This window comes from Vigna unguiculata, chromosome 5, assembly GCF_037176805.1.
Source record: "Vigna unguiculata cultivar grain cowpea cultivar isolate G323 ecotype 2 chromosome 5, ASM3717680v1, whole genome shotgun sequence".
NCBI classification, from domain to species: Eukaryota; Viridiplantae; Streptophyta; class Magnoliopsida; order Fabales; family Fabaceae; genus Vigna; species Vigna unguiculata.
The window spans coordinates 29,591,112-29,605,536 of record NC_140796.1 but is presented as its reverse complement, the minus strand read 5'-3'; the positions used below and the strand labels follow the sequence as shown (position 1 = coordinate 29,605,536).

Here is a 14,425-nt window from a genome sequence, read left to right as displayed (position 1 = left end):
ATGAACAATGAGAAAACCAAATCAACGAACGAGAACAACACGACAGAACCCAAATGCGAAGAAATTGAGAACGACAATCCGAAACGAATTCGAAAGAGAAAAAATCGAGCTCTGATTTCCAAATGATGAAGGATTATCTTTCCTTTTTAAGATTTTGAATATGGTATGAGTTGATTAAGAAAGCTAAGTGAAATCCCCACTAGACATTAAGTAACATGTTATCTAGATGTGAAGTTTCCTTTCACAAAGATCAAGAGAAGAAGATGATGGATTGATTCAAAACGAAAAGGAAATGGAAAGCACATAAACCATAGAAAACCAAGAACAATTAAAGGACGAAGAAAACATAAAATGGAAAGGAAAGAAATGGAAAAAATGTGAGAAGCATGCAACTACAAGGCTAGGCTAGATGCCATGGCAACCTTGAAGATGAGTGGATGTGTGCCGCCACTTGCTATACAAGATAGGGCTTAAAAGTATTCAGTCCCTAGGGAGAAAACTCTCACAAATGGTTGAGACACAAGAATGTTTTTACTTCAAAATGTTCAACCCTTTTACATGACTAGGAGCCTCCCTTATATAGAAGAGTTTAGGGGCCTCTAAGCAAATAAAAGATACCTAAGGATGTCTCTACAAAAATCTAACCCTAGCTTCTACAAACTAGGTCAAATAAGGTTACAAAAATGAGAGACAAAAGAGCTAACTATGGTGTGTGCAAGTCTAATTTCCTTCTAGCACAAAAGGAGACAAAGAATGTGTCTCATATGTCTCCAAAAAGTGGCCAAAGTGTGCTAAAAACAAAGGAGACCAAAGGTACATAGGTACACTTTCTTTATGCCTTTGCTTTACCCTCTCCTCCACATCATTTATTCTCCCCAATCACCATGTGCCACCTAGCATTGCTTTCTTACTCCTAATTAACCTATAAAGAAAATAAACAGAGATTAGCATGTTGGCTTAAGTCAAGTCAACTATAGTCAACAAGTCAAACCTAGTCAAAGGTCAACAAGTCAACTAAAGTTGATTCAACTAAGTCAACTTAGGGAATCAAAAATAACAAACACAAATGAAAGGGATGAAAGATTAGTGAACTTCCTTTCTAAACATGCTTAGTCTTCTTAAGCATGTGCCTCCATCCTTGGTTGGGGTCAATCCTTCATTATAGAGGAAATAAAAAATATTTACTTTGCTCCATACATGCACAAGTAAGTCTATCTTTATATAATAACCTATATAGTAAACTACTTAAATATGTTGTAGTATACCAAATTTTCAAAGTAGGCGTCGTTGGTAGCTACTACTTATATCACTCCATGATCATACTATTGTATGGTTATGCTTTATGCATAGGAGGCCTTCTACCTACTTTAAACAAATAGTGGACATGTAAGCCAATTCCATTTAACATCTCTAATTACATTAATCTTGCATAATGACATGTATTCTAACTTGAAATATTTGTAGTGCTTACAATGGATATAACATATTAAGAAGTAGACCAAGTGCAAGCACACAAAAGCTCACTTGTAGGGTTGGGCAAAGTTACTGTAACTGTACTAAACTACAGTTAACTGTACTATAAAAAATTGAAAATAACTAAACTACTTATATAGTTAACTGAACTGAATCATAAATCAGTTCAGTTTTAAAAAACTGCACTGTTATTAGTTAATTAGACACTGAACTAAACTGAATTCCATCTATAATTTTTTTCAAGTTTTCTTCGTTCGTTTTTGTGTTCTGTTTCTAGCTAGGTAACGAAACACTCCATTCCTGCGCTTCTTTCACCACCACTGTTGAGACAAAGCTTTTCATTGCCTTCCTTGTTGTTGTCGTCGAGACATACTTCTATTAGGTTTTCTTCCTAACCTTGCCATCTTTAATTTCACTATTGCTGAGCATCAATTGGTATTTTTCAAACCTTAACCTTAACATTCGATAATTCTCTTATCCATTTCATATATGTGTATTTATTTTGTCATGGGAATTGTTTAAGAGGGAATGAGTAGTATTTAGTTTTGTAATATATGTGTATTTATTTTGACATGAATTTGCTAGAGGTTTTGTAATATATGTGTATTTAGTTTTGGAATATGTGTATCATCTTCTAGCTTTAGAGGTTCCCAAACCCTCATTAATTATCACACGGATCAGATGGATTTTACATTGCCAAAAACTGTCGAAACTCTCACACCAACTACTTCTGGGATTGATCCTTTACCTCCTTGTATGGCTACATCGTCAACTGAGCATAGTAAAGGTCGGTTAGATGTGTGGGGGCATTTTACCAAACAAAAACCTTATTTTGAGAAGAAGGCTAAGTGCAATTACTGTGGTGATTTGATTAAATATTTGGCTGGAACAAGTGGGATGAGGAATCATTTGATAAGATGCAAGGAAAATCCTAATAGAGAAGCATTCAAAAGGCAAAAATTGTCATCATCAACTACAGAAGGGGCTAGTGTTGGCCCTTCACCAACTATTTCTAAGTTTGACCAGAATGCATCTCGAATGAAGTTGGTGAAGATGTTTGTGAAATCTGAGCTTCCTTTTCGATTTATGGAAGATGAAGACTTCCGTGACTTTGTACGGTCCTTGCAACCACGATTTGAGGTCCCATCCCGCACTACATTAAGGCGTGAAATGTGGCAATTATATGAAGAGGAAAACAAAGTTGAAAATTTTTCTATCAAAGCAGTGTGGGAGGGTTTGCTTAACTACAGACACATGGACTTCAATCCAAAACCTAAACTACATGAGTTTAACAGCTCACTTTATTGATGATGATTGGAAGCTTCATAAGAAAATTTTGATTTTTTCTCAAACAACAGGTCATTCAGGGGAGCTCATTGCTAAACATGTTGAGACTTGTTTGAATAATTGGGAGTTGAAGCGAGTCCTTAGTGTCACTGTGGATAATGCTACAGCAAATGATGTTGGGGTCCAATACCTCAAAAGAAGGATGTTATCATGAAATTGTCTTGTCTTAAAGGGAGAATATGTTCATATGCGTTGTTGTGCACATATATTAAGTTTGATTGTGAAGGATGGGTTAAAAGAGATAAAGGATTCAATTTCAAAAATTCGAAGTGTAGTTAAATATGTGAAATCTTCTCCAGCTAGATTTGCTAGATTCAAGGCTTGTGTTGAACAAGAGGGAATTTCTTATAAAGGTCTTGTTCGCCTTGATGTTGAAACCAGATGGAATTCAACTTATCTAAGGTTAGAGGCAAGCTTGAAGTACAAAGATGCATTTGTCTTGCTAGATATGCAAGATAAGAAATTTGGTGCTGAAATGGCCAAAAGTAGTGGTGTGCCATTAAAAGAGGATTGGGAATATGCGAGGTCTGTTCTACCATTCTTAAAGATGTTTTATGACTCTACCATGCGCATTTCTGGTTCTTCTTATGTCACTAGTCATATGTATATGAAGGAGGTGTTTGGAATTGGTAAAAAGATTCGACAATATTCTGAGAGTAGTGATGTGAGCATAAGATCGATGGCAATGAGGATGAAGGGTAAGTATGACAAATATTGGGGAAATCCCAATGGAATTAATATACTATTATTGATTGTTGTTGTGCTTGACCCTAGGAGTAAGTTGGATTTTGTTAATTACTTCATTGACTATATATTTGAATCTAGCATGGCCAGTGGATTGAAATCAAAATTATTGTCATCTTTAAAAGCACTTTATGATCAATATCAAGGGATTGAGGAGGGTTCTCAAAGTAGCCAGCAAGAATCCCAACTAGATGATGAAGATGATGATCCTCATGGCATGAGTTTCTACCTAAGAGCTACAGGACGTAGATTTGATTATATATCAGAGCTTGATAAATATTTGAGAGAGGATCCTGAACCTTATACAAAATCAGTTGAGCTTGATGTTTTACATTGGTGGAAGATCAACTCAACTAGATTTCCTATCCTTGCAAACATGGCTCGAGAGGTGTTAGCCATTCCTATCTCTACCGTAGCATCAGAGTGTGCATTCAGTACAGGAGGAAGGGTGGTTAGTCCTTATCGGTGTTGCCTAACGCCTAAAATAGTGGAAGTACTTGTTTGCACACAAGATTGGTTAAGAGGAACACATTTCTCTATACTTTTTGACGAGGATCCTAAAGAGCTTGATGAATTTGAAAACTTTATATACTTTTTAGTTGATATTTTTAAATTTATTTTAAGTTTTCAAAAACGATGAAATATATATATATATATATATATATATATATATATATATATATATATATATATATATATATATATATATATATATATATATTGTAGATATAACTTCTCAAGATGAAGTGGGACCTTCAAGTGCAATTAATTTAGATGATTGAAGATGTATTAAGATGTATTAACATTTTGATGTTGTTTGTGAGAGAACCTACGGGAGAATCTATGTATTAAGATGTATTAATATTTTGATTTTGGTGTATTGAAGTATGATGCATATTTCAAGTATTATTTCCTAAGCACTTTCAAATTACAAACATTAGATTATTATTGCGTAGTACAATCATATGTAATTAGTGCAATTCAGTTCAAAAAGTGTAATTCAGTTAAAAAATAGTACAATTCGGTTCAAAAATAGTGAAGTTTATTCAAAATCAGTGCAATTCGGTTCAAAAATAGTACAATTCGGTTCAAAAATAGTGAATTTTATTCAAAATCAGTGCAATTCGATTCAAAAATAGTACAATTCGGTTCAAAAATAGTGAATTTTATTCAAAATCAGTGCAATTCGGTTCAAAAACAATGTAGTTAAGTTAAAAATTAGTGCAGTTTAATTCAAAAATAGTGCATTTCAGTTAAATAAATAGTGCAGTTCAGTTCTAACGTAGTGCAGTTCATAAAACAGTTCAGTTTATAACAGTTCAGTTCAGTTTATATTATAGTGCAGTGCAGTGCAGTGCAGTTCAGTCCAGTTTATTTTTAAGAAAAATAGTTTAGTTCGTCTGAACTGTTTTTCAATTCAGTGCAGTTCATGCGAACTGTTGTTTAGTTCAGTGCAGTTTTTGGCAGTGCAGTGCAGTTTGGTTTATTTTGCCCAACCCTAGTTTTACATTGGTGGAAGATCAACTCCCGATATTTAAAGTTCACGCAAGCTCACTTGGATGTTCATTCACCTCATCTTTGTATATTGATATTGATAATCAAATAATGTTTATTTTGAGTTGTATAGTAATAAACAAACTGGAGGGTATAACTATGGCTACTACGTGATGTAGTGGTGACTATCGTTGTGCAATTTGGCATTGATAGAGATTGAGATTAGGTAATATATTATAAAAAAAATGTACCAATTACTTATTATAAATGGACAATATTACGATAACTTCAATTTATATATGTTGTAGATTTTCGGTAATCAACAAGCATTGGTCCCAAAAGTTATGCATGGCAAAAACTTGAGTCAAAAATTTTATAAACTTATATAACACCTTAGGATAGATGACAAACTAGTTTATAGAGCTTTAATTTTGTTTTTTTAACATTGTATAAATTTACTATGACTATGTTTATGTGAAATTTTTGATTGGTTTTCCGAATAATTGTTTGACTGAACATGGAGTAAATTATAAAAAAATATATCAAATTAAAAAAAAAAATCAACTTTTAACTACAGTTCAACGATGATTATAGTAGAATCGTCTTACTTTCTCCTCTTAAATTAAAATAAATTTAAAGGGAAAATGTTTAAGAAAAATAAATATCCGACGCAAAACGACGAGAATTCATACTTATAATCATTAAGAGCTTGTTTACTACGATGGGTCAAACTATTCTATCTAAAAATAGTTTGAACAATTCTATCTAAATCTTTTTTAACTGTTGTTAAAAGTCCCTTTATACTAATGCATTATTATTTCTATCTTAATGATCAACCATTTGAAAGAAACAATATGAAACAGATAAAAGTAAAGTACATGTCTATCTTGATAACAAAGATCAAATAACAAAGTATTTGATAAAAATAAAAATAGAAAATATTTGAAGTACTCGATAAATTATTTTTTTAAATAATAACTTAATTATTTTATAATGTTTAAAACTTGATTAAGTGTTTTTATTTATGCTATTCTTTATAATAATTTATAAATGCCATAACTATATAATAATGTAGAAGTAGTATAAGTAAAGTATTTATTTGATAATTTTGACAAAATTTATGTAATGCCAATAACATATTTTTATTTTTTAAAAAAATTATATTCAATATAGTTTAGATTAACTAAATACAATAAATTAACGGATTGTTTTAACTGTTTTTGCTGCATTAAAAATTTTAATGTTTAAAAAAAAATAAACATTTAACAAAAATAATGACCAACTCCACAACAAACAACCAAGTCACTAGGTGTTCTTATATGAATTCATCATAAACAAATAAAAAGCAAACAGTTTTAAAAACAGAGAAGAACGGTTTATATTCATGAAGTAAAAACTGGCAGAAAATACATACAAAATTCCCTTTTTGATTTCATTCATGAATATCTTTCCACCAGTAGACAAGGTGTGGATGCTCCTCAACCAAAATATTCAAGATATAAAGATCACCCAAGAACCTAAGATAAACTAGATTGTATACCCAATTTCACTTTCGTTCTTTTCTTGTGTTTTCACGCTTTATAATCCAATCATTAATTATACGAGGAATGTGTTTATGAGTAGAAGTGGTAGCTCTTGGCATCAATTATGATTGACCTCAATCCTCCAATTGGTGATAAAATCATCAACATTAGGCCAAGCACAATGCAGATCTGTTAAGAATAGAGCAAGATTAATCTGAGCTTAAAATGAAATAGTTGTAAGGAGTATAATTGAAACAAAACTGAAAATCAAACATACCCAGTTGGTCCACCAAGACAAGCCGAATCTCTTTGGTTTGTAGATTGCAAGCCACATGATACAAGGGAGCTGAGAAATAAGCAAGAAAATGAAGAATTATGATTTTGTTTATCCCTCTAATGACTCTAGGTGGATTAAATTCACTAATGTGTTTGGCTTACGAAGTATGTTGTAGGGGCAAAAGCAAATCCTCCAAAAAATCCTAGGAGACCACCAAAGAATGGGAAGGTAATAGCAACGAACATTGTGAATGCTGAAAATATAGAGAATCATACATCAATTGCACTGATACAAAACCAAAGTAGAAATGAAATATTTGCTTATACCAAAACATTAATTAGTAGAAAGTATTTACTTACCCACGTACAAATTGCGTACAATAAAGCGAAGCACTCTACTAGGATTGAAGTTCAACTTCTTCACCAACACAGTTTCGATCATGTCAAACACTGGCATTGCATAAATCTAACCAACAAAAGAATTAGTTACTCTCGGTGACTAATTTTGAACCAGAAAGAAAGGTGGTTTTATGATGAAAAAAAGTTTTGAACATGAATAGAGAAACTGAATCTCACCTGATAACTTCCAATAACATGTATCACAACAAACATGTTAGCCATTGCAATAAGCCATTTTGGTTTCTCTAGACTGATGAGAATGTTGTCTTGAACCCCATTTCCAAACATCCAGTAACCAATAAGGGCAACTGGGAAGTAGCACAGAGCCACAACTATGTAAGCAACAATCACTCCTTTCCACATAGGACCCTTGGATGGTTTCTCTGGAGTAGACGGAATTGTTGCCTGGATTTCCAACACCACATTGTGTCCAGCGTAGGCAAAAGCAACATCACCAAGGGCACTAAAGAAGTTAAACACTGTTCCCGCTGTACTCTTAGCTTTGTAACCATATTGTACATCTTCTTGAACACCCTTGTGAGCAGAAGCTGCCCAAGCAATTGTAGAGTAACTGTATGTCATGCAAATATCAAACTACAAGTTAGTACCTTCTTCTCTTGTTTTCATTTGAAAAAGTAGAATTAATTACCTGAGGGACATAACTGCTGCTGCCAAAGATACACCAGAAATGGAGTTGAAGTTGGGAAGGTGAGACAATACAAAGTGAACAGAGGCAAAGATCATAATGAAAAATGTCAACTTGATCTTTTTGCAATTGTCACACACAGTGTTATGGAACTTCTGCAAGGATTTACCCCCAGTGACCATATACACAATATTCACTCCAACTTCAACCACAAGTTGTTGAGGCACCACAATATAAAGTCCTAGCTTTTCCCCAAAAGCATACTGTCCTAGTTCATGGTATCTGTCAAAACGTTTACCAGGAACCATCTCATGCATTTCAACCATTTGCCACAGAGTGTAAAGGGTGATGATCCATGAGAGAACAAGTACAGTTACACCAGGACCCCTACAGAAAACAAAGTTATTCTTAGTTTTAAAAAGCACAACTTGTATTACATAATTAAAAAATAATTTAGTATACCATCCTAGCTCAGACATGGCATAGGGGAGACTAAGAACACCAGCCCCAACCATTGCAGTCACATTGTGGAAAGCAGAGTACCACCATTTTGCATTCCTTGAAGAAGTAATTGGAAGCCAATCATCAATTGCCTTCTGCCTCTGCAGTTCTTCTTCACTCTGTTCACCAACCATCACAAACAAATTACAATGAGTAAGCCTAAGAAAAATAAACAATATTTTTACAACCAACCAAGAACAAAATATAGCACGAAAGCTTGGTTTTGGAATGTTCTTATGCATGATTGATTTTGATGGGCCAATGAATTGTGGCCCAATCAATACAACTGTTGAATAAATTGTCCAAATTTCTTGCAAAATGTAGTTTAAAGGTTGTCATTGTACAATCCCGAAGTGCTGCCTTATGCTAACTTGTGGGCATCAAATATCATATGACTTTGACTGTAACCATTGGTATTATTTTTATAAATGTTTATATATTTTTATTGTTACTTATAAGAAATTAATTTCTAAAAAATTATATTTTTTCTATAATTTATTAATACATATCCTTAGTATAGATAAGCTCAAACTAAGTCATCGTTGGTAAATCAAATGAGTTGACTAAGTATATCTCCTTAATAAAAATGAGAAATGAAGTAAACAGTCTTATTTTCTGTGATTGGTAATTCTGTCTTCTAGTCTGTTGACTCTTAAATCTCAAATCAAATATATTTGTTTTCTTAAACTATCATCATACTGTAACCATAAAAAAGTAAAACAAAATAAAATAAAAAGATTGCTCCAATCAAGCTCAACTTAAGTAACACGCAGCTTCAGTGAGTTGATCTTATCATCTTGCAACATGTTATTTTGAATAAATTGGGTTTTAACTATTGTAAAAATTAAGTGACAACAACTTGGTGTGCCGTTTATATGTGGGAAATGGCAAATATTACGAAAAATCCCAATAATATTTTTGTAACTTCTTCGTGGTACACTTTTTTATTTTAAAAAACAATATTAAATTTAATAAGTAAGAAATATTTAAAAAATATGCCACTAGATTATTTTAAAATTTTAGTCAACGATGTATCTTGGGAGCCCATTTATTCAATTCATTAAATAGATTCCCTTAAGAAAATTATTTGTCCGTCCTGTTGGCAGACCTAAAATCAGTGGATTTGAAGAGTCACTTTGAGTTGACTTGACATAATAAGAGGACGAATTATAAAAAAAGAGAAAAAAGTTTTAAAACTGTGATAAATTATAGGATAAAATTTAATTTCATTTTTGATTTATATATTTTAATATCTCTTAAATGTAACATATTTTTTAAAATTTTGATAATTATATGATATTGATAATTTTCATCTGTGAAAATTAAAAAAATATTTTAGATAGAAATATAATTAGCATTATGTTATGATTTTTTTTTCCTACATGAGGAATAAAAATAATGCAAACCCTTTTTAGAGAACATATTTAATATTTTACAAATATATCAAATATATATATATATATATATATATATATATATATATATATATATATATATATATATATGTATGTATATATATTGTTTAAAATTTAAGTTCTTTTTTAAGTAAGAAAAGACTGAAACATAAGTGAAAGAAATGACACGTTATAGTGAAATCTCCCAACGGAGATTTGTGTTTACTAAAGGAAATGGAGTACCAAAAGCACGTGCAGCCATAGGCACCCAGCCACAACAATTAAATGCCAATAAAAGATAGTAATTTTTTTTCAGACTTGATACGAAATAGTAGAAATTGATTCGAAGATGAATGGGTGAACGTTATGGTCAAATGTACTATTCACGCGTTTTGGCTATTATTCAAATGGACCCCTTTCTCATCTACAAAGTTCAAGGGAACAGCAAAATTAAATCTCAATCAAGGGACAAATTTCTACACTCTTTACATCCAAAAATAAACTGTTCATCTTCATGATCACGTTTATTCTCTTCCAGAAAGTATAAGTATTCACAATTTTCTACAAAAAACTATCTAATTTAAAACCAGTACACAGTATAAAAAATATACATAAAATCGACAATATAAATACTGACGGTTGATTTTCTCATCATCAACTCTGTTTAAAAATAAAAATCCTAAAATAAGTTATCTTTGAGATTCAGGATTTCAAATTACAGTCACAGTACAATTTCACAGTGATTCTTGATAAACCTCTCGCAACTCAATTACATTTTTCGCGTAATAGTAGCAACAAAAAACGAAAATATTGATGCTTATGAAGAGTTTTTATAGATTTTGTTATAACTTAATGCTAAGAAAGAGTAGCAGAACAGAATATGCAATCAAGAGAAAGATTACAAAATTTATATTAACATCGACAGAGAGAGTGAGAAAGAGACTTACAGCGTTCTTCAGATAATTGTTTTCAACTGGTGTCTGAGTTGCCATGGTAATAAACACAAAAGCAGAGACTAATGAAGCAGAATCTATTTAACAGTATGCACTTTCTGAATTTTGGCCTTCGGAAAACGCTGAATCACGTTTCAGCTTTGTATAATTATCGTGCGCTAGTGTTTCAAAAGGAGAGAAAGAGAGAAACTCAGAGAGTTCTTGGAGAACCAAGATAAATTCCTATATACACTCACAAATGTATATATATAGAGATAGGGGGGAGAGAGAGAGAAAGTCTACGTATCAAAGTTCTGTTTTCTGTCCCAACTTTCTCCGTTCCGGCGCTTGCTTTTTTCCTTGCTGAATTATTTTTAATAAAACCGTATATTTTATAAACAATTTTTTATTTTAAAAATTATATTTTTTAGAAAAAAAATTTTATGTCTATTTATTTATTATTTTTGAGAAAATTATTAGAATTTATACATCAAATCTCTCCACCTAAATATTTAAATTATTTTATTTTTTACAAGTGTAAAAAATTTCAAGTGCACAAATTTATAAGTGTAAAAATGTAAAAAAGAAAATAATTTGAGTATTTAGATGGAGTGATTTGATGTATAAATTATAAAAAATTATTTTAACATGTATAAATAAGTTGTAATTAAGTTTAATTACTAATTTGTTATCTGATAGGAGAGGATCAAATTGGATCGTTTTAAAAAATATAGGGGACTAAAATGAATAAAAAATTTAAATAGAGGACTAAATTGAAAACAACTAATGTCATTGCCATGTGACACGATTGTGACTTTGACACGTGGAAATTTAAAATAATTTTTTTTTAAGAATTAAAAATTGAAAAATTGAAAATTTCACGAACTGGCACATGACATGTTTGGACATAGTGTTAAGGTCAACTTAACGGAAATAATCAAATTGGACCTTTTTAAATAATTAGAGGACTAAATTGAACAAAAAAAATAGTAAGGAACTAAAATGAACCAAACCAAATGATTATAGGACTAAATCAGTAATTATACCTAAGTTTTTTGTTATCAAGTGTTTCTTGTAATGTTATTATCCTAATGATTGTGAATGGTGAATGAAGGGGAGTTATAATTAAAACCTTTCAATATTTTAAGAAATTACGTAAAAGATCGGTATTATTACATTTCAAAATAAATTATAATTTTCAGTCTAAAAAATGATTTTATTTTAACTATCTAATTTTTAAAATTAATTACCTAATAAATTATAAATGTATGACGTTGTTAGTTCTACAATTAGTGTAAATGTTAAATTGAAATATGTTTTACACTATCGGAATTGTTGAAGAATAATATGTAGTAAGTCTCTTACATTACATGTATTATAATATGTTCCTACAGGAGAAATACGAGGTTATTATAGGACCAAAGTATTATCTTACCACAATCTTTGAACTTCTCAATGGTTCCTGCGTCTCTAGTTTTGACTGTTCATTAAGTATCCGTTCTTTTTTTTCTTTACCACCAATGGAGATGTACCTGCAAAAGAGAGTCCAACGCTCAAGTCAGCAGAGAGCTTTTCTCCAAAGTCAAATCACAGATTAGTTGACTAATGAATTTCCTCCCTTAAATTGTGGGGTTCCACTTGTATTTATAATAATTATTTGACTCTTTGACTTATCTTAATTACTTTGTTGATTTGTGGGCCTTTGGATCTCTGATCGAAGGTATTTTGGCCTGTACCTACAGGCCCAATTTCTATCAATGATCATCAATGAGTTTCATTGAGAATTCCCTTGGTTTTGCCTAAGTTATTTTCAAGGTGAGTGTGAGAGAATCGTGTACATACCGATCTACCTCCATGTCACCTTATTTTGATGTTCACTTGTCTTATGGCAGCTTACCTTGCATTAGTTAATTACTTAGGATGTTTTTGGCGTGATATATGTGTAATCGACTTCTTATCTTGACCTTAAGGTTAGTTAGAGGCTAAGGGGTTGACTAATTTTCTGTTATTATAAATGCTATGCTTCTTGCCGGTAAGTAACTGATCTTGTTTGACTTATGTGGGAGGTACGTAGCTTATCTTCCTTTCTGTTAGTTCGGGAAGTTTACAACCTATCTTGGGAGGTATGGGAACATCCAACCTATCTGGCCTTCATTGTACTAACAAGGCTAAGGGTAAAGAATGAAACAATTAGGCACAAAGAGGGTAACAACAAATAAGTAACATTTTAGGTTGGCTATTTGGCTAAGTGACTTCAAACATACCAACAAATTCCTTTATCCTCTTTAACCAATAAAGTGATTTTATTAACAAGAATCCTGCAAAAGTCGATTTCATGGCAATAACTAGTCCTCTTACAACATAAGCTCACAATACTAAAAACTTTTCAAAAGTCTAGTTTCACTCTCATGTTTGAAAAAGGACAAATTGTCATATTATCATACCAAACTATCTTTCACTCAAAGAATGTCACAAAATATTCCAATTGATATGCACAATCAAGATGCGAAACAGTTAATGCTCATGTCTATTTCATTTTAATTGATCATTACATCAGTTGACAATGCACATTGAGAACATGATTAGCTCATATGAAGCTTAAGATAATGGCAAACACATGCAAAAAAAAATATAATGTAGAAACAAAATACAATAATGAAAAGGGTTAAATATGTTTTTGGTCCCTTAACTTTTAGTGAATTTTGGAATTAGTCCATTTTGAAACTTTGGACGAATTTAGTCTTTAATCTTTTGAAATACGTGGATTTAGTTCTTTTAATCAAATTTTGTTAGGTTTATTTGATGTTTCCTACGTATTTCAGGATTATATTTGAGTTGTTTATACGGTTTGACACATTTTTACTTTAATGTTAAGTCAAATACTATTATAAAATGTGCTTGAAATGTCAAATAAACTTAACAAAATTTGATTAAAAGGACTAAATCCACGTATTTTGAAAGATGAAGGACTAAATTGGTTCAAAATTTCGAAATGGACTAATTCCAAAATTCACTGAAAGTTAAGGGACCAAAAACATATTTAACCCTAATGAAAATGACTTAAAGTAACAAAGACATAATAAGAAAACACCTTGTTCTTCGTTGGGCGAGTGATCACTATTTGTTGGGTGAGCTGCCTCACCTAGCGGTTGTAAATTGTGAGATTAACTGCTTCGCTGGGCGAAGTTGCTCATTGGGATAGCTCTTTCGCTATATGAATGGCATTTGCGAAGCTCCATGGGTACTAGGCATGTCTACTTCACTGGGCGAGTGAAAAACAAAGGCTAATAGGTTGTTGGGCAAATGGACTTGCCTAACAAGAATTGTTGTTTCTTTTTTTTTCAAATGAAAAATTTAAATGTTGGGTTGCCTCCTAGTAAACGCTAGTTTAACGTCTGATAGCTCGACCTTTGATGATCATGGTTTGTGATAAGTTTTTCTGGTGTGATTCTTCTCTTCACACCTATGTGGTTTTAACTTTTGATTGATCCTTAATTTTGTCGTTCCAGAATAAGGCTTTTTAATCTCTACTCTCCCATTAGCTTTGATATCTTTAATAACCCATAAACTTGGCCACTTTTTCTTTATTTTTGCATAAAGAAATTTCCACTTAAATTTCCTTAACATAATTGGTTGGCCTGGTTTGAGTTCCTTCTTTTCCAACAAAGTGTGATGATTAACTAGAATGTCTTTCTT

The 14,425-nt window shown here is 31.7% G+C and overlaps 1 protein-coding gene across 1 annotated transcript; it reads right to left on the bottom strand.

The window, feature by feature from the left end:
- Nucleotides 1-6,350: 6,350 nt before the first annotated feature.
- LOC114183448 (lysine histidine transporter 1-like) lies at nt 6,351-11,034 on the bottom strand. The gene is made up of 8 exons (XM_028070470.2): nt 10,745-11,034; nt 8,365-8,522; nt 7,906-8,289; nt 7,434-7,827; nt 7,218-7,323; nt 7,020-7,111; nt 6,859-6,927; nt 6,351-6,770 (listed from the first exon to the last, which is right to left on the bottom strand). The coding sequence occupies exons 1-8, from the start codon at nt 10,787-10,789 to the stop codon at nt 6,672-6,674; spliced, it is 1,347 nt and encodes a 448-aa protein (XP_027926271.1). The 5' UTR covers nt 10,790-11,034; the 3' UTR covers nt 6,351-6,671.
- Between the last annotated feature and the right edge of the window lie 3,391 nt (nt 11,035-14,425).

Excerpts from the sequence above, each read along its gene's own strand:
- LOC114183448 (XM_028070470.2), bottom strand. The coding sequence starts at position 10,789 with ATGGCAACTCAGACACCAGTTGAAAACAATTATCTGAAGAACGCT. Across the intron at positions 6,928-7,019 it reads TTGCCCCTACAACATACTTC|CTCCCTTGTATCATGTGGCT; the intron begins GTAAGCCAAACA and ends CTTATTTCTCAG. Across the intron at positions 6,771-6,858 it reads TGTCTTGGTGGACCAACTGG|ATCTGCATTGTGCTTGGCCT; the intron begins GTATGTTTGATT and ends TATTCTTAACAG.